The sequence below is a fragment of the Berghia stephanieae genome, chromosome 8 (assembly GCF_034508935.2).
Source record: "Berghia stephanieae isolate SIO BIC M18660-M18661 chromosome 8, UCSD_Bste_1.3, whole genome shotgun sequence".
NCBI classification, from domain to species: Eukaryota; Metazoa; Mollusca; class Gastropoda; order Nudibranchia; family Aeolidiidae; genus Berghia; species Berghia stephanieae.
Genome location: NC_088367.1, coordinates 3,647,882 through 3,671,654, shown reverse-complemented (window position 1 = coordinate 3,671,654; position 23,773 = coordinate 3,647,882). Strand labels below are relative to the sequence as shown.

The window sequence follows — 23,773 nt, the reverse complement described above, 5'->3', positions numbered from 1 at the left end:
CGGCAATCAGAGCTCCCAGCAACCCACCGGCAAGGGCATCGCTCCAGTGGTGTTTGAAATCGTGAATTCTGGACATCATGGTATAGACGGCCATTCCAAACGTTATCAGTTGAAACAACGGACAGAGGAGAGTAACCCTCTTCCAACGAAAACGCTTGTGAAGGTAAATCTAGGACATAGGACAAGGCAAACATAATAAGATTAGAAAGGAAAAAATCCATAATTGAGCTTTTTGAGCTTTATATAGCGCAATATCCACTAAATGTGCTCAAAGCGCTTTACAAGGGGTCCCTGGTCAACAGCAACATTTAACATGTAGGACGGGACATGATGCCTGTTAGGCAATACTACAATTTTTCAGACACAGACAACGCTGTTAACAGCCAGGTTCTCATTATACACCTGAGTACGGTAAGAAAATGTGAGTAAAGAGCCTTTTCCAAGGACTCAACTACGCCTCCAAGTCTGCTTGGGGTGGCCTCAGTTCCTCTTTCCCTTAAGAAAGGCTCTTATCAGTGTTTCATGACAATAGCTCAGGAAGTTTAGGAAACTTTTGAAAACATTCCTATCCAGGCTGTTGAGCAGTATCTAATACAGACCTGCCTACTTGAACATTTAAAAAATCGTAGTTTTAAGGGGATAAAAATAAAGACGTGGAATGTGGAATGTATGACACAAAAAGTCAGCAAGTCACTTGGCTTGACAAATTTTAATTTTTGGGAATATAACGATGAAATACCAGTAATCTAAAAATAATGCTGAGCTGCTAGAAGCTGTGGACTGTAAAAAGTAATACACAAAAATACAACAGCTTCAAAAAGAACAAAATACCAAACACGGAATGTTTCGGGCTCAAAACCCTTCTTCAACTGACAACAAAATATGAAACCATAAATACATTACTTTGGACATGGACAGTTTCATCTCCGTCACATCCACCAAAGACCTCAGAAAATTCTCATTTTACCCCCAGAACCATCACAGATTGGAACAATTTACTGCAGGAAGTTACATCTGCACCCACTTTATATTTATTTGCAGACCTTCTAGATCACTGCTGAATTTTCACCTTAATGTTATTGTTCATTTAAAATCTTCATGAGTGAAGTTGGACATTAAAGGAAGATACTAAAAAACTGGTTCGACGACAGAGAAATATTCAGTTCGTCCTCTCTGTATAAAAATCTTGAAATGTAAATGTGAGTCTCATGTTTACATTCCAAGATTTTTATACAGAGAGAACGAACTGAATATTTCTCTGCTCGGCTATGTGGTCTAATGGTATGACACTCGCTTTCAGATCGGAAGGTCCTGGGTTCGAGCCTCGTGCTTGGCGCATAGTTGAGTCCTTGGAAAAGGCTCTTTACTCACATTCTCTCACCGTACTCTGGTGTAAAATGACTACTTGGCCGTTAACAGCGTCGTCTTTGTCCGAAAAAACATAATATCGCCTAACAGGCGTCATGTCCCGTCCTACATGTTAAGTGTTGCTGTTGACCAGGGACCCCTTGTAAAGCACTTTGAGCACATTTAGTTGATATTGCTCTATATAAAGCTCAATTTTTTTAAGCTCAATTTCTCTGCCACCGATCTCATTATTATTTATATTCCAAGATTTTCATAAAGAGATCTGCCTTTTTAGTAACGTATTTATGTTTTCATTTATTGTTGTTGTTGGTTGGCTGAAGAAGGGTTTTGAGCCCTGTGTTTGGTATTTTATTCTTCTTTGACGTTGTAATCTCAATATATATAGTTTTTTTCATACTTACACAAAAGAAAATGGCACAGTACACAGCTATTGATGAATGACCAGATGGGAAAGAAAGCCTGTGGACATATAAAGCAATAATATATATATATATGTATTAATACCGGATAGGGAGACTTTTGGTACCCCTATTATTAGTTCATTTTACAGTACTTTACCAATAGGGAGACCAAAATCCGGTCCCCCTATTGATTTGACCTCTAGCACATTCACTTTTCTGATTTTAGTTTAAGGTTGTCAACCCAACCGTCAAGGATATATAATTGTAAATCATAGTATTGAAGTTATTTGTTAAACACCACAGTAAGAAGAGTTATGCCTAAATTTTCACGTTGGTCAATAAGGTGACCGCCTGAAAAAAGTACAATAGGGGTACCAGTGTTTTCATCGATATATTTCAATAGTGAGGCACTATATCTTTCCGAAATTTTCTCTAAAATTCTAGAGCATTATATGGATTTTTATAGTAATGAAAACCTAATATAAAATTGTGTGAAAGTTGATGAACTGAGGAATGAACAAGATATACGAATTATAATCTATTTTTAGAAACAGATTTATCGAATCTTGGTCCGGATTCTTATCTTGGTGACAAGAGACAAGCAAACATAGTAACTCTTTTTTTCGTGAAACGTATGTTTAGTCAATTTCGCGCATAAAGAGGCACTCGGCACTCACTTACTCACTCCGCAAGTCAGTAGTAGGTGGTTATCAGTTATCAGCTAGGCCTTTAGTTCTTAGTCAAACGCTTCATCAAACCCATTATTGAGTAGCATGTTGATGCCTGATGCCAGTTGAAGCCATCTCGACGTCGTGAAATGGAGCATCTTCTGTCATAGCAGTAGAATCGTCAGATGCCGCATTTAAATCCTCCATTCCAGGCGTTGCTGTTGCCATATCGATCTTCGAAATGATTTGGTCTAGACGTCAAGTTGACCCGTTCTATGTCTGAAGAGATTTTAAAGTGCAATACCTAACATTATATCTTGATCTACAAAAGAGTCTTTTTAAATGAACCGCTGTGTTTCTATATTTTTCAAGAACCAAGGATTATCTGATAACCACTGACTACTGACTTGCGAAGAGAGTGGCCGACGGACGTCCTCTCTATAGCCGCAAGTATTTTTTCGTCACTTGCTGAGTTCCAAACTAGACGTCTATGGCATCGTGGGGTAAATTGATGCTGGAGGCATCATTGAAGAGACACCGAGATAATTTAAATGGTAAGTTATTGGCCATTCTTATTACATCACTGTTGATTTAAGATTTTCAATAGGGTAGACATCACACTAGGTACTTTGGTAAAAAATTCAAATTGGATTGAGCTCAATGAAACCTATATCATTTTAAAGTGCTTTTCAACACGATTCTAATGATACCAAAATTGTGAAAATCAGATAAGCAGAAAAAAAGTTGTGTTAGTTTAAAGGCTGACAAATGGTCTTCTATTTGCCTTTGTATTTACTGACGGACTTTGTGACCTGAAAATTGTTGCATTTCCGGTAGTAACCGCCATTTGGATTTCAAAACTGGTCTAAAATGACCGCTAAGATTTGAGTAAGGATTTTACTGGAACGAATTTCATGGATGCGGTATACAACTTTGCCCTGAATTTAATTTTATAAAAAAGTTAAGATGTTAAATAAACGTGCCAGCATGAAATTTTGATTTACCAAGTTCTAATCTTTTAATTATCCAAAGCTAAATTATACCCTATTTTATCCATAATCAAAAGTTATACTAAATTGTCATTGATTTTAAAATAAACTACACCAAACGATAGAGTAATTTCTCCTGAAGAAAATAAGACATAAATCATTAAAATCCATCCATAAACAAAAAATCTATGGAACTTTTTCTGAGACCCATCACTCAAAAGTCCAAAAAATCGGGTCACAGCCACTAGGCCATTTATCGGCTCCCTGCTGGAGGGCCAAATGGACGTTTACCAAAGTACATAATCACACACACACCGATTGATGATTGTCACTTGTCAGTCAGTCATTTGGAAGTGGAGTCAGATAATTCGGGAACTTCTGTAGACTGTAGATTCACACTAGTGAGTAAGATCTGTCGTTTACTACTACTACTACTACTACCACTACTACTTTTAGTTTTAGCGCTATCCAACTCAACACTTCTCGTGTTTATTTTATTTTGGCAAAACTAGAATGGATTTTTGAAAAGAATATAAAATAATTTAAACTTAAACCTGTCTTTGCATCTTGCTTTATGCATACAGTATGCCATATCACAGCCATCACAAAATCATAGTTTAATGTTGAGAATATGCTATTTCTTTTGTAACTTCAGATCAGAGAGATTTGAGCTTTAAAAATCCTGAAAAATGTCTTGCTGTCAATCCAGACAACCCTTTTGATGTGATCTATGATGTTAATGGTAAGAATGTAATTTGATGAGGAAATGAATAACATTTAGGTACACATAGTTTGCTTTTTTTTTTTTTTTTTTTGAGTCATGATGTGTAATACTATTACAGTCCACTCCGGATAATTGCAACTCGTTTAATCGCAACTTTCGGTTAATCACAATATTTCCTAAGCAATGGAAATAATTCTATATAAAAGTCACTGGTTAATTGCAACAAACTTCGGTTTTTTTAAAAGTGGTAAATTCAAGAAATCAAACAGTATATCATGATTAAATTTCATCATGGATGAAATCGTGACAGGTTGAAGAATCGAGAGTGAGCAGGATTTAATGCTACAGTAGTGTGTCACCACTCTGTTAGAGTCGAAAGAGGGCGGGGCTCTGCAGTATGGGTTTGTGACGTCATCGGTGGCCATTAAATAGAAGAGGGGTGGGGCTGGTCATAATCTTGACAACAGGTTATAAATGACAGTTATAAAGAGAGACTGAGCGATATCCTTTGTTTTAGGATTAACAACTGTGCATTGTGACCAACGAGTTTGGTGAGAGCTTATTGTCTCTCATTAAGGCTAATCTCTTTAACTCTGACAAATGTTGAATTGTTGAGAAAAAAGATTGAAACTTCTTCCAATCTGAATAAGATATCGGCTTGCTTCATAGCTGCTTTTGGTTGACAAATCTACACGGGGCTGCCATATGGTTTTTGTTTCAATCAAATTGCTCTGTATGTGGTGGACTAAGAATATTATTTACTGGTTTGAGTTGACAATAAATGTGTAAAATGTTGAAATAGTGGACAGGAAACTGAATTTCGGTTAATCCCAACATTTTCGATGATCCCAAGGTATTGCGATTATCCTAAGTGGACTGTACCTGAATCTTGAACGAAAAACTATCATATGGATATGATTATAGACAGATTGGTTTCTGGAATTATATTTCCGTCCTCCCTTGCCAACTCTGACGTTCTTGAAATTTAAAAGAAAATAGCCAGAAGGTTTCGGACTTAATTTTTCTTTTTTTTCCAAAGGACAATAGTCATAAGGTAAATAATTTTTAAAAAATCCTTTTACAGCACAAGATGGCATGATTTTTTGTTTAAGAGTTTAGAGAAAAACTTGCACATGATAGTCTTCAGCTTTTTTTTGTTGTTTTTATTTTCTATATAGACTCCAACTCAGAGCCTGAAAGTGATGCAGAACAAAGTTCCATATCACATGATTCATTTGTGGTAAGTATGTACATTAAAATAAAATCATAACATTTGTATAGCGTTTATCCACAGTTGGCACCATGCTCAAAATGCTTCACATCACCATATTTTGTGGTGGACAAAACACATTTGCCACAAAAGATGAGACCTGCAGTCTGTTAGGCGCAATACAATATTTCAGGACAAGGACAACACTGTTTTACACCAGTGAGATCTCCTAGTTTTTTGTTGTTAAAAATTTTTCTTTGCAGTGGACTTCGCCAACAATAACACTATTTTAAACCTTCCTCGTTATATTTTGAAGTGATATTCATTGATGAGCCATTCACATTTGAAGTCGTTTGTTTTTTATTTGACAAAATGTGAAAATGATGCGTTTCCAGGAAAAATTAAAATAGCTTCTGTTGGGATTATACTTTTGATCTCGCATTTTGTCCAAATTCTCTTGCATCGTAATGTTTATCAACTTTTTTTGTTAACTATATTGCAGTTGCAAGGTTAGGAAGTTCATATTGTTGCAATGACAACCGTTTATATGTCCAGAATCGTAGTGATATAAAAAATTGTTTTGTAGTTGTTGGTCCTGGTGTAGGATTTAAAGAGTTGGTTAAAAACGGTTTACTGAAACCCTGGTTGGTGTATCTATATTTATCCAAGCACAGTTGAACATATTAAATACTTAGACAATATGTCTGCCTTTCTCAACTCTTTTTTATTATACTTGCATTATTAACCAGCTAATTGTTTAGTTGGATTATTAAACAATGGCTCTTCATGTTTATTGTCAACATGAATAAATTGATTGATCTGTCATCTTTTCCACAAAATATACAGGGTCCCGATTTTGTTGCTGACTCCGAGTCTGATTCCTCTACGTACTCTGTGAGGTACCCAATGCTGAGTACATCATTGTCTTTGGAACCTAGTGCTCATTCCCCAACTCAGTCAGAGCCTCATCCACAACTATCACAGACTGAACCTCGTTGCCAGTCTGGGACCCAGGTTCAACCCGAATGCTATACACTTGCAAACCAACGTGTTACGTGCAATGGTGAGTCATTTTTTTGTCATTCTTCTCCTTTGATATTTGTGGGATCAATTTTAATTTACCCATTCCTTTTAAAAGAAAACTTCCACCCCCTCCATGGTGCTGCATTTGTGTTATTGCATTTTTTTCTGTTTTGGCAGTGCTGCGTCACAAAATACGCTACCATTTACATAACAAGCACAAATCCAAATTTGATAGGGTGGACATCTTAGAATCTGAAACCCCAATGTGTGAGTGATATCAGTGAAACCAGCCATAAAAATGTTCATGTTTATTTTATTGGGGTTTTTTTTGTCTGTAATAGACTTAAATTGCTTGTATTGTAAGTGTTAAAATGGTTTTTTTGTTACAACCCATCTATATATTAAAACTGTTTCTTTGTATTTCTATGATGCTTAAGGCTTTTTTTCACAGACCAGCTGGAAACTTAACGAGAATCAGAGTAGATAACATTTTTATTAATCTTGCAACCTAAACAGTATATGATGATTGGGAGCATTTAAAGAAAAGCACATTTTCTTTTTAATTTGTCGGTACTAAAATTATACTTTGATAATGTCTGCTGTGCTACAAACCCTTTTGACTTCCAGGTTCAATATTTTTCTTTATTCTAAAATTCTTGGGTTTCCTTTCAATGACAACTGAGATCATTAAAATTCAGCTCACAACATGATGTGTGTAGATTTGATGAAAACATATGTTCGAGTTGAGAAGCAGTGTTCACGAACTTGCTGATCGTTTTTACTAGCATTTATTTTCCTAACTTACCTGTGTCAATTAACAAAGGCAAGACTCAAATATTTTCTATCTGAACAGTGTGTTTGTTATTGAAATATTTCCGGCATATACATGTCATATTTCATTCCCACAAAATATAAATCAGGATTAAGTTGTCTGGGCATCAGCATCGTTCAGGCAGTTGGGGGAAGTCTTTAAGGAATTAATGAAGCCGATGCTCAACCGGTCTGGAGGACGTTTGATTGATGTCGGCTGTTTGTTCTGCCAGCCGGTGATGTTTTCTCACTCCTCAATGACAAAGAAAGTCATTGTTATGACTATGAACTATAGTCTATTATTATTTTTTTTTTTTTTATATATTATTTTATTATTGCTATGTTATTATTTTATTATATTATTATTATTATTATTATTTTATTATTATTATATTATTTATTATATGATATTGCCTTCATTGCATTCTATTACTATTATTGATATAATTAATTTCTGATTGTTGTAAATAATTTATGTGAATTGAATTTTGTCGATTGGCCAAGGGCCTACAATAAACTTAAATGAAATGTTAGTCTTTGGATAGGACTTGGGTCTATTCTTGATTGCTTTTCCGCCTGGGTCGAGTGAAGCATTTGGAGTAAATTTTGTTGCTCAACGTAAAAAACATGACGCTTACCATTCCGCTGATACTGATACCTCCAAGGGGTGGTTGGGGAAAAACCTAAAATTCTTTTGACATTCTGTCTGATTATTCGCTGAAACAACAAAGGACAATCTATGTATTCAGATGAGACTTCAATGTGTTACTATTCCGATTTATGTTCATATTTTGATTATAATGAAGAGGGAACCCTGAACCCAGTGAAGTGGGTGGATTGATCTATTTATTTCTATTTCAAAACAAAAATATGGCGTCTTTTCACTGGAACTGGATTTGTTATGTGGCAGAGGTCTCCACAAATCTAACATACCTCTTCCAAAGGAATAGATGGTAGAAAAGTATATAACAAGAAGGAATTATGACAGTTACTTGTCCAGGCCTTAAATATTTGGAATGCTATTCCTCTCTATCGCTGTCATGTAGCTGATGTGCATACGATCTGTCTATTGATTTATTTTCATAGTTCATAGCATGATGTGCTTTATTTTCTTCTTTTTTTTCCAGAGAAATACAAAAAGCCAAGGAGACCCTGTCCATACTGTGGACAGTTGCAAACAAAACTCTCAAGGCATTTGATGAGGAAACACAAAGATGAGACAGAAGTTACAGAGGCCATGAAACAGCCTGTAAAGGAAAGGGATAGAACAATGGAGTATCTCAAGAAAAAGGGCATTTTTTATTCAAACACTAGAAACAATCCAATAGTTATGCGTGAGAGAGCACAAGGGTCACATGAAGTTGTTATGTGTGCTGGCTGTAAGGGGTTTTACTCTGGACGAAGGGTTTATGAACACAAAAAGAAATGTAGTACTGAGCATGCTCTGTGTACTGGGGTTGTAAAATTTTATCCCGTGGCTCCCAATGCAAGTAAAGAAATAAAGGAGAATATTCTTGACAAATTTCGGAATGATGAAGTGGGAAATTTGTGTCGATCAGACAAAGCTATAGTATTGTTAGGAACAAAATTGTGGAGTAAAAGTTCAAAGAAGGAGAGAAAAGTTATAATGAGTGATTTACGCATCTTAGGAAATTAGATTTTAAAAACTAGGAAGAGAACAAATCAACCTTCTTTCTCTGGAGAGGACGTGGTGAAGCGTTGTAACTTTAATGAAATATCGCAAACCATTTCTGAAATGACTTTGAAAGAGGATGGGACATTGAAAGCAGGCTTGAAGCTTTCAATTGGATTTATATTGAAAAAGTTAATTAATTTCTTAAAAGGGGAATATATAATGCAAAACAAAATGGAAGAATCCGCAGAGATAGATTTGTTCAAAGATGTCCTGGATTATAATTGGGATAGTATTTTTTTTACAGCCAGAGTTCAATGTGAAGCAAAGAGAACAAATTTGAGAAAACCCAAAGAGATGCCATTAGAGAATGATATAAAGAAGCTACGGCAATTTATTACTGAAGAGATGGTCCGTATTTGTGAGGATGATTATCAATTATTTGATTCACATATGTTTGTTAGGCTTCGCAATGTCATCGTAGCTAGGCTTACAATGTTTAATGCGAGGAGAGGCGGAGAACCCGCAAGGATGTTGTTAAAAGACTGGAATGATGCAGATTCAGGTGTATGGGTTGATCCCCAGCTTGTACAACATGTCACTGATCCTCTGGAAAAAGCGTTACTTGAGAAGTATAAGCTGGCCTATCAGTCTGGAAAGGGAAGCAAGATGTTGGTCCCTGTGTTGATACCCAATGACACAATTCAGCCTTTAAGGAAACTTGCACAGGAGCGTAAAGCTGTTGATATTTCAGACAACCCATTTCTTTTTCCAAATACAGGAATATCCAAAGATCATGTAAGTGGTTACACTGCCATCAAATATGTCACTTCCTTAGTAAAGGACTTAGAGAAACCCCAGTTGTTAATAGCTGATAAATTCAGGCACCGAGCTTCGACATTATTTGCCTTACTTGATGTCCCACAACACGAGAGAGATGTCTTCTATCGACATATGGGACACAGTGAATCAATCAATCAAAACATTTATCAGTGTCCACTTGCAATACGAGAAATAACAGAAGTTGGTCATTTTTTGGGTCAAATTGATAACTCAGCATCGGTCACTGGGGAAGGAAATTGTAACATTGAAACAAATGACTCTGTAGTGAATAGAGACTCAAATGCAAATTTTGGAACATCCATAGTAACAGCTGCAAATCAAGAAGAAATATTTGATGGTGAAGCAGGAGTGCCAAATCAGCTTACGTGTTCTTCAAAACAAATTGAACCCAAGAGGAATTCAAGCAAAAATCGGAGATACATGTCATGGTCAGATGAGGATACAGATAGAGTCAAGTCATATTTTAAAAACTTTGTCGAAGATGTTTCAGCACATGGTTCAAGGGGATCATTACCTAGAAAGTCTGAAATTATTCTGTTCTTAAAACACCACAGGGTATTTTCACAAAAAGGAATCCCTGAAGGTACACTAATTAGTTTGGTGAAGACAAAGATTTTTAATGAAAGAAATAAATATAGAAGGGAAAGAGCGTTTTAATCGGTGTAATGACAATCATGAATTTGATTTGTATTACATTCATTGTATTGTATAGTGTTATTGACATATTTTGGGGGTTTACAAAAACGTTTTATCTTTATATAGTACAATCTGTTCATCATTGCAATATCCTTTTTTATATTATATGAACATTCATTTGCTCAGCTTGAGAGACAAATGCTTTGTAGAACCATAGCTGCCAACCGTTCTGTTAAATACGGATTTGTTCCGTATTTGACTTCCTGAGTCCGTAAGTGCTTATTTTTAGTTCAAAATCCGTATTTTGTAATTTTTGACTAATTTGTGGTAAAAAAGCCATGTGAGCCTAATGAATTATTATTATTGATCCATTATTATTACTATTACTACTACTACTACTATTGTTGTTATTATTATTATCATTATTATTGGTGTCCAGTGAGAGCATAATCTCCATTTGTGTAGCTCTTTAATTTGAATTATGCCTCTATCATAAATGATTTTCAACAATTAAAAAAGTTCCATTCGTTTATATGACGCCTGTATTTTACTCAAACCTTTCATAATGTATTGGAGATTTGCATAGGATATGGATGTTAGCCTCGATATACTTTGAATATTCTAAGACAGTATTGATACTTTCACTATTTGTTACAAATATTATTTTAATTAAGAATAAAATTAAATCCACCTTTTTGATTGGAAGGTATTCAATAAGAAAATCAATTGCTTATATTGATTAAAGATGACAATGATTATTTCCCTTTATTAATTTATGAAATATATAAATTTAATCCCTTTAAAAACATCTTCATCTGATTTTAATTTTTTTTTTTCAAGCAAGCTTTTGTAACGGTTTAGGTTCAAGAAAAATAAGTATACTCCATTTTTAGGTGTGTTTATCTTGTCAAAGTAAAGAAGTAGGAATTCTCTAATATTTAGAGGTGCATTTTACTATAACTACTATTATAGTATACTACTTAAAGACCATTATGTTGCATGAAAGAAAACATATATGCAATCGTCTACTTTTTATCTGAACTCACCTAATTTTTACCCCAAAACGCCCTCTCAAGTGATGTACCAGGTTGGTAGTTATGCATTTCTAACCATCTTAAGTTATTTCATTTATTTTACAATTGTGCTTCTTGTGTATTGGTCCTTATCAAAGTTGAGGCAGTTGAATTCTTTCTTTATATTGTCCGTTCTGAATTTTGATCTCATTGTGGAAAGCTCCCATAGCGGGCAGGGAGGTACACACTGTGTCTTCTATCCCCTTATATCTGTTTTCCAACATGCTTTCAGTCTTTGTCTTGGAATGAGATTACTTGTTTTTTTCCTGGCCCTCGCCGGAGTCCTAGCTGGGAGGGAAGCAGTCAAATGCATATTTATTGTTTTGGGAGATGATATTTTTTTCCTTGTAAATCATCTCTCTGTTATGTATTATTACTATATTTGTTATTTTTTAATGTATAATGTAAGCATTTGAGTGTGTTCCTCTTTGTTGGATTTTGTTCTTGTGTCCGGATAAGACTTATAGGTGATCTCAAACTAAGTACATTGGTGATACGCTCTTGGAATCTACATCTGATCCCTATTTGTTCCCAGTTCCCCTATGTCTTACTTTCTCTTGGATAATTCAACTGTAATTCTAGAACTTTTTACTATCCAATTTTCTTCCTTTTTACTGGCGCTGATATAACCTAAATGTGTTGCAAGCGCCGTAAAACCCTTAAAAACAAAACAACAATCATTGTGGAAAGTGTCATTTTAACGATTCAAATGTGCTGGTACTAAACCCGATAATTGAGCAACATTTGGACTAGCCTCTGTCATCTCAAACTTGTTAGTGTTAGTAATAGTAATTAAAAAGGCTTTTATATGTTGCGATTCGATGAAGGGGGGGGGGGGGGGCGGGGCTTCGGCACACATCGCCCCTCATCCCAGGCCAAATGAGCGTTCCTTATTTTATTTTTGAAAAGTTGGCAGCTATGTAGAACTATCTGAAAGAATCAGATATGGCAGAATAAAAAGTCTTTCTACTAACCCTAACTTAATTGGCCAATGTAGCTTTATGTTCAGCATTTTCTAGATACCCAATATAAAATTTCACTATTCTTTTTATGATAATTTTAAGAGTTGCAATCTTTAGAGGTGACTGTCAAGAAATGACACCTCTGTGCATTTAATTTCATTCTTTCTTTATCCCCTCATCCTTAATCAGAATAATAATAATTAATAATGAAAAAAATGCAGCAACGACAGCTTAGAACGGCATAAAGTGCTTAAGAATTATTTTTTTTTGCATTAAACTTTATTCAAACGATTTTCAACACTTTTGCTTCACAGTTTATGCTTTTTAACAAATGCAATTAAGCAACTTACCAGCAACAACATATTGGTTTGTTATCATTTGAGGGTTTTATCAGTAAAACTGTTTCTATCCTTTTATGTTGCATTGTACACATAACAAACTTCATGCTTTTATTTGGTGACCAAAGACTTATGTGATACAGTGGATGAATGTTTGTGATGGCTTTTGGAACTGAAATAAACCTGCAATATGATTTGTAGACTTCTATCGTTATGTATCATTTTTCGGTCAAATGTAAATGTAATTTTACACGAGCTTGATGTATCATAAAACCCACAATGAGCTCAACGTGCAGCTGGTAGTACATTTATATGGACACGAACAACGTTGTTACAATTCAGTAACGTACTCCAATTAACACAAGTGAGACTGTAAATGAGACTTTTACAATGACTCTGCATCGCCACAAATATGGATTCGAACCCTGGCAACTCGGGCGTCAGACGAACTGTCTACCACGAAACCAAAGCAAGCATTGTGCAAGTTAAAGTGAATGAGATGTTGATTGAAGCCGTTCATTGTGTCCATCAGATCTGCTGTCCTATCCATCCAACTCCATTCACTGGGTGGGGTTCCCGACTTCCCATAATGGGCAGGGACGTACTCGTTGCGTCTTCTATCCCCCTATGTCTGTTTTCCAACTTGTTTTCTGTCTTTGTCTCGGGATGGGATTACTTGGTTTTGTCCAGGACCTGGCTGGGAGGGAAACAGTCAAATGTATAGTTCGAGTTTTGGGAGATTATATTTTTCCCTTGTAAATCATCTGTCTGTTATGCTCTTTATTGTTTTGTTTACATATTATTTATGCTTTGTAAACATTTGAGTGTATCCCTCTTTGTTGGGACCTGTGCTTGTGTCTGAATGAGACGTTTAGGTGATCTCAAACTAAGTACTTTGATAGTGGGCTCTTGGAATCTACTGTTTCCTATTTGAAACAAATCCCCTTTGCCTTACTTTTTCTTGGGTGCTCTAATTGTAGTTCCAGAACTTTTTACTATCCCATTTTCTTCCTTTTTACTGGCGCTGATATGACCTTAATGTGTTGCAAGCGCCGTAAAACCCTTAAAAACAAAACAAAACAAACCAAGTCCATTCAGTGGTATACAACAACAACAAATAAACTCCTCTGCCTGGTCCCTTCTATCTCTGATCTTAACCTGGGTCGTCAGGTTTCTAAAGGGGTCGGGGACTGCAAAAACAATGGCGCACGGAGCAACTGGGAATATTTTTTGCCGTGTTTGAGTCCCAGGTTATTTCCCTGAGCGCCCCTTCTGAGGGATGGACCTTCCCAGGAGTTAGTAAATGCGTTGCTCGGCCACTTCACTCTACGCACACTGGGAAAAGCTTCGACACTATGGCCATGAAGCTCTTAATCTTAAGGACTTACTTTATTTTAGACAATTTGGTGGTAGCTCACTTGAAAATGCACTCTTAGGTATACACATATATAAACATATACTGGGCTCCCTAAAAGGGTTTTTTAATGTGGTCTCCCTAAAAACATGTTTTTACCAAATGTCTCCTTTAAGCTACAGAAACACTTAGTAAAACATTAGGGGGACCGAGTAATTTCTATATACCATTGTGATCATCAAGCATCAGAATTGTGTTCATAAATCATTGTAGGGCATCAAACTATACTCATTTGAACAAAGATTGAACAGTTTAATCAATTTGAACAAGACATATGCTTGGTCCTCCAATTGGTGCATTTCACAGTGGTCACCTTAATAGTGGATTGATACTTATATATATATATATATATATATATATATATATATATATATATATATATATATATATATATATATATATATATATATATATATATATATATTATAAAAGTGAGAAAAAATGATATTGACAGTGTAAGATTCAACGCTTGTTAATAATAAGATTATTTCTAATTTGGTGGATGTGGATAGGTTCCTTACCTGAAACACTCCCTTTTTCAAGCATCATCATCATCATCATCATCATCATCATCAACATCAACATCATCATCATCATCATCCTCATCATCATCATTATTTTTATTATTATTATTATCATCATCATCATCATCATCATCATCATCATCATCATCATCATTATTATTATTATTATCATTATCATTATCATTATTATTATTATTATTATTATTATTATCATTATTATTATTATTATTAGTATCATCATCATCATCATCATCATCATCATTTGGTCATAATTATAGTTACAATCATTAATATCATCATCATTACTCTCATAATCACCTTGCTTCTGTCATTTTCTTTTCATCCGTCTGTGTACAGATATCCTTTTCAATATAGCCCGATGTGTCGTTCAGCAGGCTCCAATCTGGTCTACAGACGTCAAAGAAATGGGGGCGGAGTCTCCCCACAGAATACTTGCCAATGTTGGTGAGCATGTGGACAGACGCTGCGCCGAAATAGAAAGCACAAAGCACACTGTAACATTTCCACACGCCCAGTGCCCATTGTGGAGACTGCTCGCTGTTTCCTAGGTGACGACTGCCTTGAAGTTTCTTCCACTTCAGTTTTATGATAACAAATTCTATAAGAATGATCTGAGGAAGAAAAAAAAATGATCAATCTTCAATGCCTGGGTGGGGTTCCTGACCTCCCATATTGGGCAGGGAGGTACATACTGTGTCTTCTATCCCCCTCTGTGTTCCAACATGCTTTCTGTCTTTGTCTTAGAATGAGATTACTTGGTTTTGTCCTGGCCCTGGCCGGACACCCTGGATGGGAGGGAAACAGTAAAATGTATAGTTAGAGTTTTGGGAGATGATATTTTTTTCCTTGTAAATCATCTCTCTGTTATGCACTGTATTATGTTTTGTTTATGTATTATATGATTTGTAAACATTTGAGTGTATTCCTCTTAGTGGGGACCTGTGCTTGTGTCTGGATGAGACTTTTAGGTGTTCTCAAACTAAGTACACTGATAGTAATTTCTTGGAATCTACAACTGTTGCCTATTTGAAACAATTCTCCTTTGTCTGCCTTATTCTAGGATGCTTTAATTGTAATTCTAAAACTTTTTAATATCCCTTTTTACTGGCGCTGATATGACCTTAATGTGTTGCAAGCGCCGTAAAACCCTTAAAAACAAAAACAAACAATCTTCAATGGCTTGTATTTGCAAAAGATCCCAAGGGCCCATCGATGCAAATGATCAGTTACAGTTCAAAACAGGGAACAGTCACAGATTACTTTGATGAGCGACATTGAAAGTTTCCAAGCATTCATTATCCGTCATATTCGGTTGCAGGACATTCCAGTCATTTATTGTTTCGTGGGAAAAAGCTATGTTTGTATGTGTCTACTTTTGTAATGGTTGTACGTATTGTGATGCATTGCTTATTTATCTGAGAGAGAGAGAGAGAGAGAGAGAGAGAGAGAGAGAGAGAGAGAGAGAGAGAGAGAGAGAGAGAGAATAAGTAGGAGTGAAATATCTGTTCCATGTTATAGTTATCATATAACGTTATATAACAAGTGTAACTAAATGGAAAATTGCCATATTTATGGACAGTAAAGATCTATTATATTATTATTATTATTATTATTATTATTATTATTATTATTATTATTATTATTATTATTATTATTATTATTATTATTATTATTATTATTATTATTATTATTATTATTAATCAGATTTCCAATGAATCCCAAACCTTGAACACGATACATTTTACCACACACAACAATGTGTGTGTGTGTATATCATTTAATTGAGTAGATATGTCTTTGTTGGTATGTATTGCATGCATGTAGTATATGAATACATGTATATGTCGCTGTGTGTGTGTATATATATATATATATATATATATATATATATATATATATATATATATATATATATATATATATATATATATAGATATATATATATATATATATATATATATATATATATATATATATATAATATATATATATATATATATATATAGTTTAATCTTTTATTGTTTATAATATATACTATTTGTTGTGAAGCACCAACGAACATTTACAATGGAAGTGGACGCTATACAAATGTTCATTAACACTATTATTATTATTAATAGCCACCACATTCAAACAAACATCAATCAACATAAACGGAGACATAGGGTGTCAGTCAAAATAAATAAATCTATATCAAATGTCATCAATCCATCCATCCTACATTTTACATGATTTACGTGTTGCTATAGAGCAATGTTTAAAAAAATTGAGCTTTATAAAAAGCACAATATCCACTAAATGTGCTCAAAGCGCTTTACAAGGGATCCCTGGTCAACAGCAACATTTAACATGTAGGACAGGACATGACGCCTGTTAGGCGATATTACAATTTTTTGGACAAAGACAGCGCTGTTAACGGCCAGGTACTCATTTTACACCTGAGTACGGTGAGAGAAAGTGAATAAAGAGCCTTTTCCAAGGATTCAACTATGCACCAAGCATGAAATTCCGTCATGGCTAGCCCAAACAGGGTTGCTAGTTTGGCCTTCTGGTGGCCAAATTTGAGAAATTTGGCCTTTTCCCAAGCCATTTGGCCTCCCAAAATTTGGTTTGGCCACTTGGCCTCCTGTGACCAACTTTTTGGCCTCCTCTGACTTTCTCCGTTATATCGTTTTGCTTTGGTACCGGTAAAACTTATTTTATTTGGCAATCTAAATATCTAAATGCAACACGTGCTAACGCCACAGATTGCATTTGCTAATGCTTCTATATATAGAATCTCTGCTATCACGCAATCGCGCCCAAAAGGCCCATATTTGTTTTCAAAAAGCAATGCTGTGTGGATTTCCAAGTTACGAAAGACATGATTAATTTGTTTACAGCTGCCATGTACAACCAGAACGAATAGTGTTCTTCGGGATCGAGCACATTTACTTGTAGTAGTAAAAATGCTGAGCAATAATGGATTCTTGGTTCGTTGAAACGGGCCTGTTGAATTCAGTTTAATTTGTAAAAATGTTACTTTTGTTGAGGAGTTCTCCAGGTGTGTAGACCTCTAGAATGAACTTTTTATTTCCATCGTGATAATTCGGTTGTATGTGACATTTTTATGAGTCTCAAGTCAATTATTCGTTATTTTCTCGTTGCGCTGATTACAACTCAAATATGTGACCTATGATGTTGTTTAAGTTTAAAAGGAAAAATTCAACGATATCAACAAATGCACAGAATCTAGTGAGAAATTGCAATGGCGAAATGGTGTTTTGATTAAGGTGAGTACAGCGAATGTTCCTTTAAATTAATTTTCTTTTTTCTTCTTCAAAAATGGGGGGAATAAATTGTTTAACAAATCTAAAGAGTTTTCGCGAGGCTAAGGTGGGTTTGGTGGTATTTGGCCTCCTGCCGAAGAATCTGGCCTCCTGCTATAGCTAGTTTGGCCACTTACTCAAAAATGATCTGGCAACCCTGAGCCCAAAGCCCAGATAAAGGAAAATAGTGGAGCGTAGCAAGGACTCAACATTGCATTGCCTACAGCTGAACTCAAACCGTTAACCTACAGTGTCAAGCCACAACCACAAAGCCACCCAACAATAATTTCAGGCTTCTTGAATCTCCTCTTGTAAAGTGCTCTATATGCATTCAGTAGACATTGGGCTGTCCAAAAACTCAAGATTTTTTTCTTCTGTTTTTGTTTTTGTTTTTGCCTCAAAACTCTGGCCCAGGACCGTGGCCAATGGAAATAATTAACAACATGGATGGAGAGAGCAGCTATACTTATCGACCATGACTGAATCACACAATTCCCAGCAAGCGTCATTCGGACTGCGAAGCTTACTACTACTACTACTACTACTACTACTACTACTTTTTGTCTTTCAGTGATGATAATGGCAATTTGTCAAAAGGGAGGAAAATGTATCGGTCCATCGGTCAAACTCAAAAAAAATCATAGAGAGAGAGAGAGAGACAGCGTGAAAAAGACCGAAGAGATAGGGAGAGAGAGAGAGAGAGAGAGAGAGAGAGAGAGAGAGAGAGAGGGGGGGAGAGAGAGAGAAGAGAGAGAGAGAGAGAGAGAGAGAGAGAGAGAGGGGGGAGGAGAGAGAGAGAAAGAGAGAAAGAGAGAGAGAGAGAGAGGAGAGAGAGAGAGAGGAGAGAGAGAGAGAGAGAGAGAGAGAGAGAGAGAGAGAGAGAGAGAGAGGGGGGGTAGTTTAATTGATGGGGCTTATTTTCCAAGGGAGGTTATAACAATTTTCTTTTAAACACACCTATAATTGTACCGCCACGCTTGACCTACTTACTAATAGTCTAGACCCATTTACCCCCTCCCTCACCCCCTTCCTCTTCGACCATCAATGACGTCTGGCGCCAGTTTGTCTAGACTGACACCATAAAAGTGGGAGTGTCACAAAAATTCATGTAAGTGAGCACAGATGTCAAAAGATGACACAAGACATGGCGGTGATCCACCACTTGACCTGAGCTTTTATCCGAGGAAAATGTTTGACACTGTCAATGACAGGGCAAAATCAGCAGAAAATTTCTGAGAAAATCCCCAAAAATCCCGGAATTCTGAAGATCCGCGAAAGATTATAATAATAATAATAATAATAATAATAATAATAATAATAATAATAATAATAATAATAATAATAATAATAATAATAATAATAATAATAATAATAATAATAATAATAATAATAATAATAATAATAATAATAATAATAATAATAATAATAATAATAATAATAATAATAATAATAATAATATATACTTTATTCATCAAAAAAAAAATGGAAATTCGTTGACAGACGTGGCATGCATGAAAATGTATAAACACAAAGTTGAGAATCTATGGCGACAATGTATATATATATAATATATGCAAATGCACAAAAATGTAAAAATATACGACCAAGAACCAATAGCAACACTTTATATATTAATTTGATAAATGGAGATAGGCCATACCTCTGGCCCTTAGTCCGAACTTGTGCGTGTATATTCAAAAGATAGTATTTAAAAGTATTATCATCACTGGAGTCTTTTTTATTAAATAGTCAACATATTTACTCACCACAAAGGTCGGTGTTATAAATCCAACAGTGTACAGCATGACATTGGTGATTGATGAGTCCTTATAAGGCCGCATGAGTGTCTGATCATCTCTAAAAAATCCTTGATGAAATGGCTCCAAGAACTGACGCATTAGTATCGATGTGATGCTCACTAAAAATAGAATCAGGGGTGGGGATCATCATCATCATCATCATCATAACAATAATAATAATAATAATAATAATAATAATAATAATAATAATAATAATAATAATAATAATAATAATAATAATAATAATAATAATAATAACAACAATAATAATAACAATAATAATGGTACAAAAGGAAAGACTAACACTAACAGACAAATAGAAAAATACATTAGAGAGATGGAGAGAGAGAGAGAGAGAGAGAGAGAGAGAGAGAGAGAGAGAGAGAGAGAGAGAGAGAGAGAGAGAGAGAGAGAGAGAAATAAGGAGAGAATTACTGAGAGGAAGAGCAGCATAATATATTATTTCAAAAGCATCCACATTAAATCATTAAATTTAAATTTGCCAACAAGAAAATAAAAGGCTCCGAGCAGAATTGTTGTAATATTTGTTTCACTATGATTAGCCTCTATGTATATATGTTGATGAAACTAAAGTAGTCCATCAGAGCCATTAGTAATCCTGATTTCTATAGAGTGAAACAGACTATAATATATAATAATAATGTGCGACTATGTGGTCTAGTGGTATGACACTCGCTTTCGGATCGGAAGGTCCTGGGTTCAAGCCTCACTCGGCACATAGTTGAGTCCTTGGAAAAGACTCTTTACTCACATTCTCTCACCGTACTCAGGTGTAAAATGAGTACCTGGTCGTTTACAGCGTTGTCTCTATCCGAAAAAAATTGTTACATCGCCTAACAGGCGTCATGTCCCATCCTAAATGTTAAATTTTGCTGTTGGCCAGGGACCCCTTGTAAAGCGCTTTAAGCACATTTAGTGGATATAGCGCTATATAAAAACTCAATTTATTTATTTAATGAAAACTTGTCATCTTTTTTTCTTTCAAGTGACTTGAAAGAGGTTAATTTGTTTCTTTAAAGAAATAAACTAATTCAAAGTGCAAACTATGTATATTTACTGCTTGTAATATGAGTGGAACACGTATATGGGTTTTCTCCCAAAATATATTTTGATTCAGAGCATACACGATTATTTCAATGGGCCAAAATTGTGCAATTAAATTATAAATGCTGATTTACTTTTTAATCATCAACATTTACATCCCCATCTGTTAGATCTAGCGGAAAGTTGGGTTGTTTGTGTTTAATTTCTTTTGTTTTTTTTTGCGAAGTGTCCTATCCAAAGGGTAGCAAGTGATTGCTACTGTCTGTTTCACTCTATAGAAACTGGGGAAAACTCCATGGGTCTAATAGCTCTCTGAAGGACTACTTTTTATAACCTCCATCACATTAAAACCACCATAATAATAACCTAGGGTTACAACATGGAGGTCTTGTAACTCAGGTAGTAGAGCACGTTTCATCGGCCAAGGCCTAAATTAATAAACTCTTGAACATCTAACCTACTACTGACAGGCCACGGCAGGACTGCTGCAAACATGAGGGAGTAAGCCGACTGTTAGGGAACCCCAGAGACGGCAGACCACATATATAGTCCTACATATACCGGCCTGTGACGAGATTGATGGGAGCTTTCGAGGCTGTCCTCAGCTGACGAATTTAAAAACTGGTTGGAAAAGTCCTGGATGGAGACGTAGCCATACACTATTACTATACTACTATCTAAATTATGCTATTACTAGACTACTATCTAAACCATCCATTTTGAGATAGTGAGTGATCAATCATCTCAAAGCGTTTTTAAGTTGGAGTGAACAAATGATCAAATGTTAAACTGAATTAATTAAGCTTCAAGTTAAATGCCATGTTGCCTTTTGTGTTTTAGTCTGTGAGTTCAATTTTGAAGATTCCACAAACCACAGCATTTTTTTTTTCATTGGAGATGTGAGACTATTCCACTGTCCAATATCGATGGTATGAACAATCAATGAACGAGTTCAAGAGTCATGTAAGAGTAAGAGGGCATCCACTCTTGAACTTGAGTGGGGAACCATAAACTTGGATGGCTTCCTCTTACTTTGTTGAATATCACCGAGGGGTTCGATTATCAGACGTGTACAGCGACCGAAAGAAAACTAAGTCTATTTCGATACGTAATTTCATCTACAACAGTCTCCAGTCTACGGTCACATTCGTTTGTAGTCTGCTATCTATGCATGGCCAACTTACCTGCCACAACAAGAGTTACATCGGCGAATATACTAATCCTAAAAACGGTCGTTGAAGGCATCTCAATGTCAATTTTTGTTATCTTAAAAGTAAATAGCACCTCAATAAATTATATGTTTCAAAAACTATCAAAATCTGATAGATGAAAAAATTGGCAGCGTTACAAGACCACCTACAGGCGAATGAACTGACACCATTTATTTTAGTTGATTCATTGATTAGTAAGACTGACAGGGTTGCCAGATCATTTTTGAGTAAGTGGCCAAACTAGCTATAGCAGGAGGCCAGATTCTTCGGCAGGAGGCCAAATACCACCAAACCCACCTTAGCCTCGCGAAAACTCTTTAGATTTGTTAAACAATTTATTCCCCCCATTTTTGAAGAAGAAAAAAGAAAATTAATTTAAAGGAACATTCGCTGTACTCACCTTAATCAAAACACCATTTCGCCATTGCAATTTCTCACTAGATTCTGTGCATTTGTTGATATCGTTGAATTTTTCCTTTTAAACTTAAACAACATCATAGGTCACATATTTGAGTTGTAATCAGCGCAACGAGAAAATAACGAATAATTGACTTGAGACTCATAAAAATGTCACATACAACCGAATTATCACGATGGAAATAAAAAGTTCATTCTAGAGGTCTACACACCTGGAGAACTCCTCAACAAAAGTAACATTTTTACAAATTAAACTGAATTCAACAGGCCCGTTTCAACGAACCAAGAATCCATTATTGCTCAGCATTTTTACTACTACAAGTAAATGTGCTCGATCCCGAAGAACACTATTCGTTCTGGTTGTACATGGCAGCTGTAAACAAATTAATCATGTCTTTCGTAACTTGGAAATCCACACAGCATTGCTTTTTGAAAACAAATATGGGCCTTTTGGGCGCGATTGCGTGATAGCAGAGATTCTATATATAGAAGCATTAGCAAATGCAATCTGTGGCGTTAGCACGTGTTGCATTTAGATATTTAGATTGCCAAATAAAATAAGTTTTACCGGTACCAAAGCAAAACGATATAACGGAGAAAGTCAGAGGAGGCCAAAAAGTTGGTCACAGGAGGCCAAGTGGCCAAACCAAATTTTGGGAGGCCAAATGGCTTGGGAAAAGGCCAAATTTCTCAAATTTGGCCACCAGAAGGCCAAACTAGCAACCCTGAAGACTGACGACTGACGAACCAGAGCCATTTGCCAGATATTTTTTTTTAGAAAGTCGCAAAGGTATACGCTAATGTTGGTAACAACAAGATATGAAGTGAGTAGAAAAGTGCCAGAAGACAATAGAGAATAAAATTTTTTTTCGCGGCGGTGGTGGGGTTTGAACCTGCGACCTTATTGGTACGACAACTCCGCCTGGCAGGTGAGAGCGTGGCTCTACCGTATGAGCTATCCACGAACACAAAAATATTCGTTTCAAACCCAAAGTCATTTCTAGATCCCTCTCTCACCCACTTCTTGAGATCGCCGATTCGTTCACCACCATCGCGAAGTAATTTTGACCAGCAGTTAAGCTTAATAGCCAATATTCTCATCACAAACATATAACATAGAAACGATTGAGACATTGAGTATGCTCCGGTGTATGGGGTGAATTTTTAATTCAGAAAAGTGAGTGGAGCAGGCACTTATGTTGGTAACAACAAGATATGAAGTGAGTAGAAAAGTGCCAGAAGACAATAGAGAATAAAATTTTTTTTCCGCGGCGGTGGTGGGGTTTGAACCTGCGACCTTATTGGTACGACAACTCCGCCTGGCAGGTGAGAGCGT

The 23,773-nt window shown here is 35.7% G+C and overlaps 2 protein-coding genes across 2 annotated transcripts in view; one reads left to right on the top strand and one right to left on the bottom strand.

The window, feature by feature from the left end:
- LOC144978034 (phospholipid phosphatase 1-like) overlaps positions 1-23,161 on the bottom strand; it is a 30,221-nt gene extending 7,060 nt beyond the window's left edge. Inside the window, exons 1-5 of the mRNA XM_078923511.1 lie at positions 21,994-23,161; positions 19,712-19,863; positions 14,935-15,248; positions 1,770-1,827; positions 1-169 (exon numbers count right to left, since the gene is read on the bottom strand). The exon at positions 1-169 is cut by the window's left edge and continues 8 nt beyond it. Of these exons, the coding sequence (XP_078779637.1) occupies positions 1-169; positions 1,770-1,827; positions 14,935-15,248; positions 19,712-19,863; positions 21,994-22,054 (754 nt within the window). The 5' untranslated portion in view covers positions 22,055-23,161. The remainder of the gene's footprint in view (positions 170-1,769; positions 1,828-14,934; positions 15,249-19,711; positions 19,864-21,993) is intronic.
- LOC144978035 (uncharacterized) lies at positions 5,344-8,913 on the top strand. The gene is made up of 3 exons (XM_078923512.1): positions 5,344-5,390; positions 6,207-6,423; positions 8,321-8,913. Exons 2-3 carry the CDS (start codon positions 6,267-6,269, stop codon positions 8,848-8,850), a joined length of 687 nt encoding a protein of 228 aa, XP_078779638.1. The 5' UTR covers positions 5,344-5,390; positions 6,207-6,266; the 3' UTR covers positions 8,851-8,913.
- Positions 23,162-23,773: the final 612 nt, after the last annotated feature.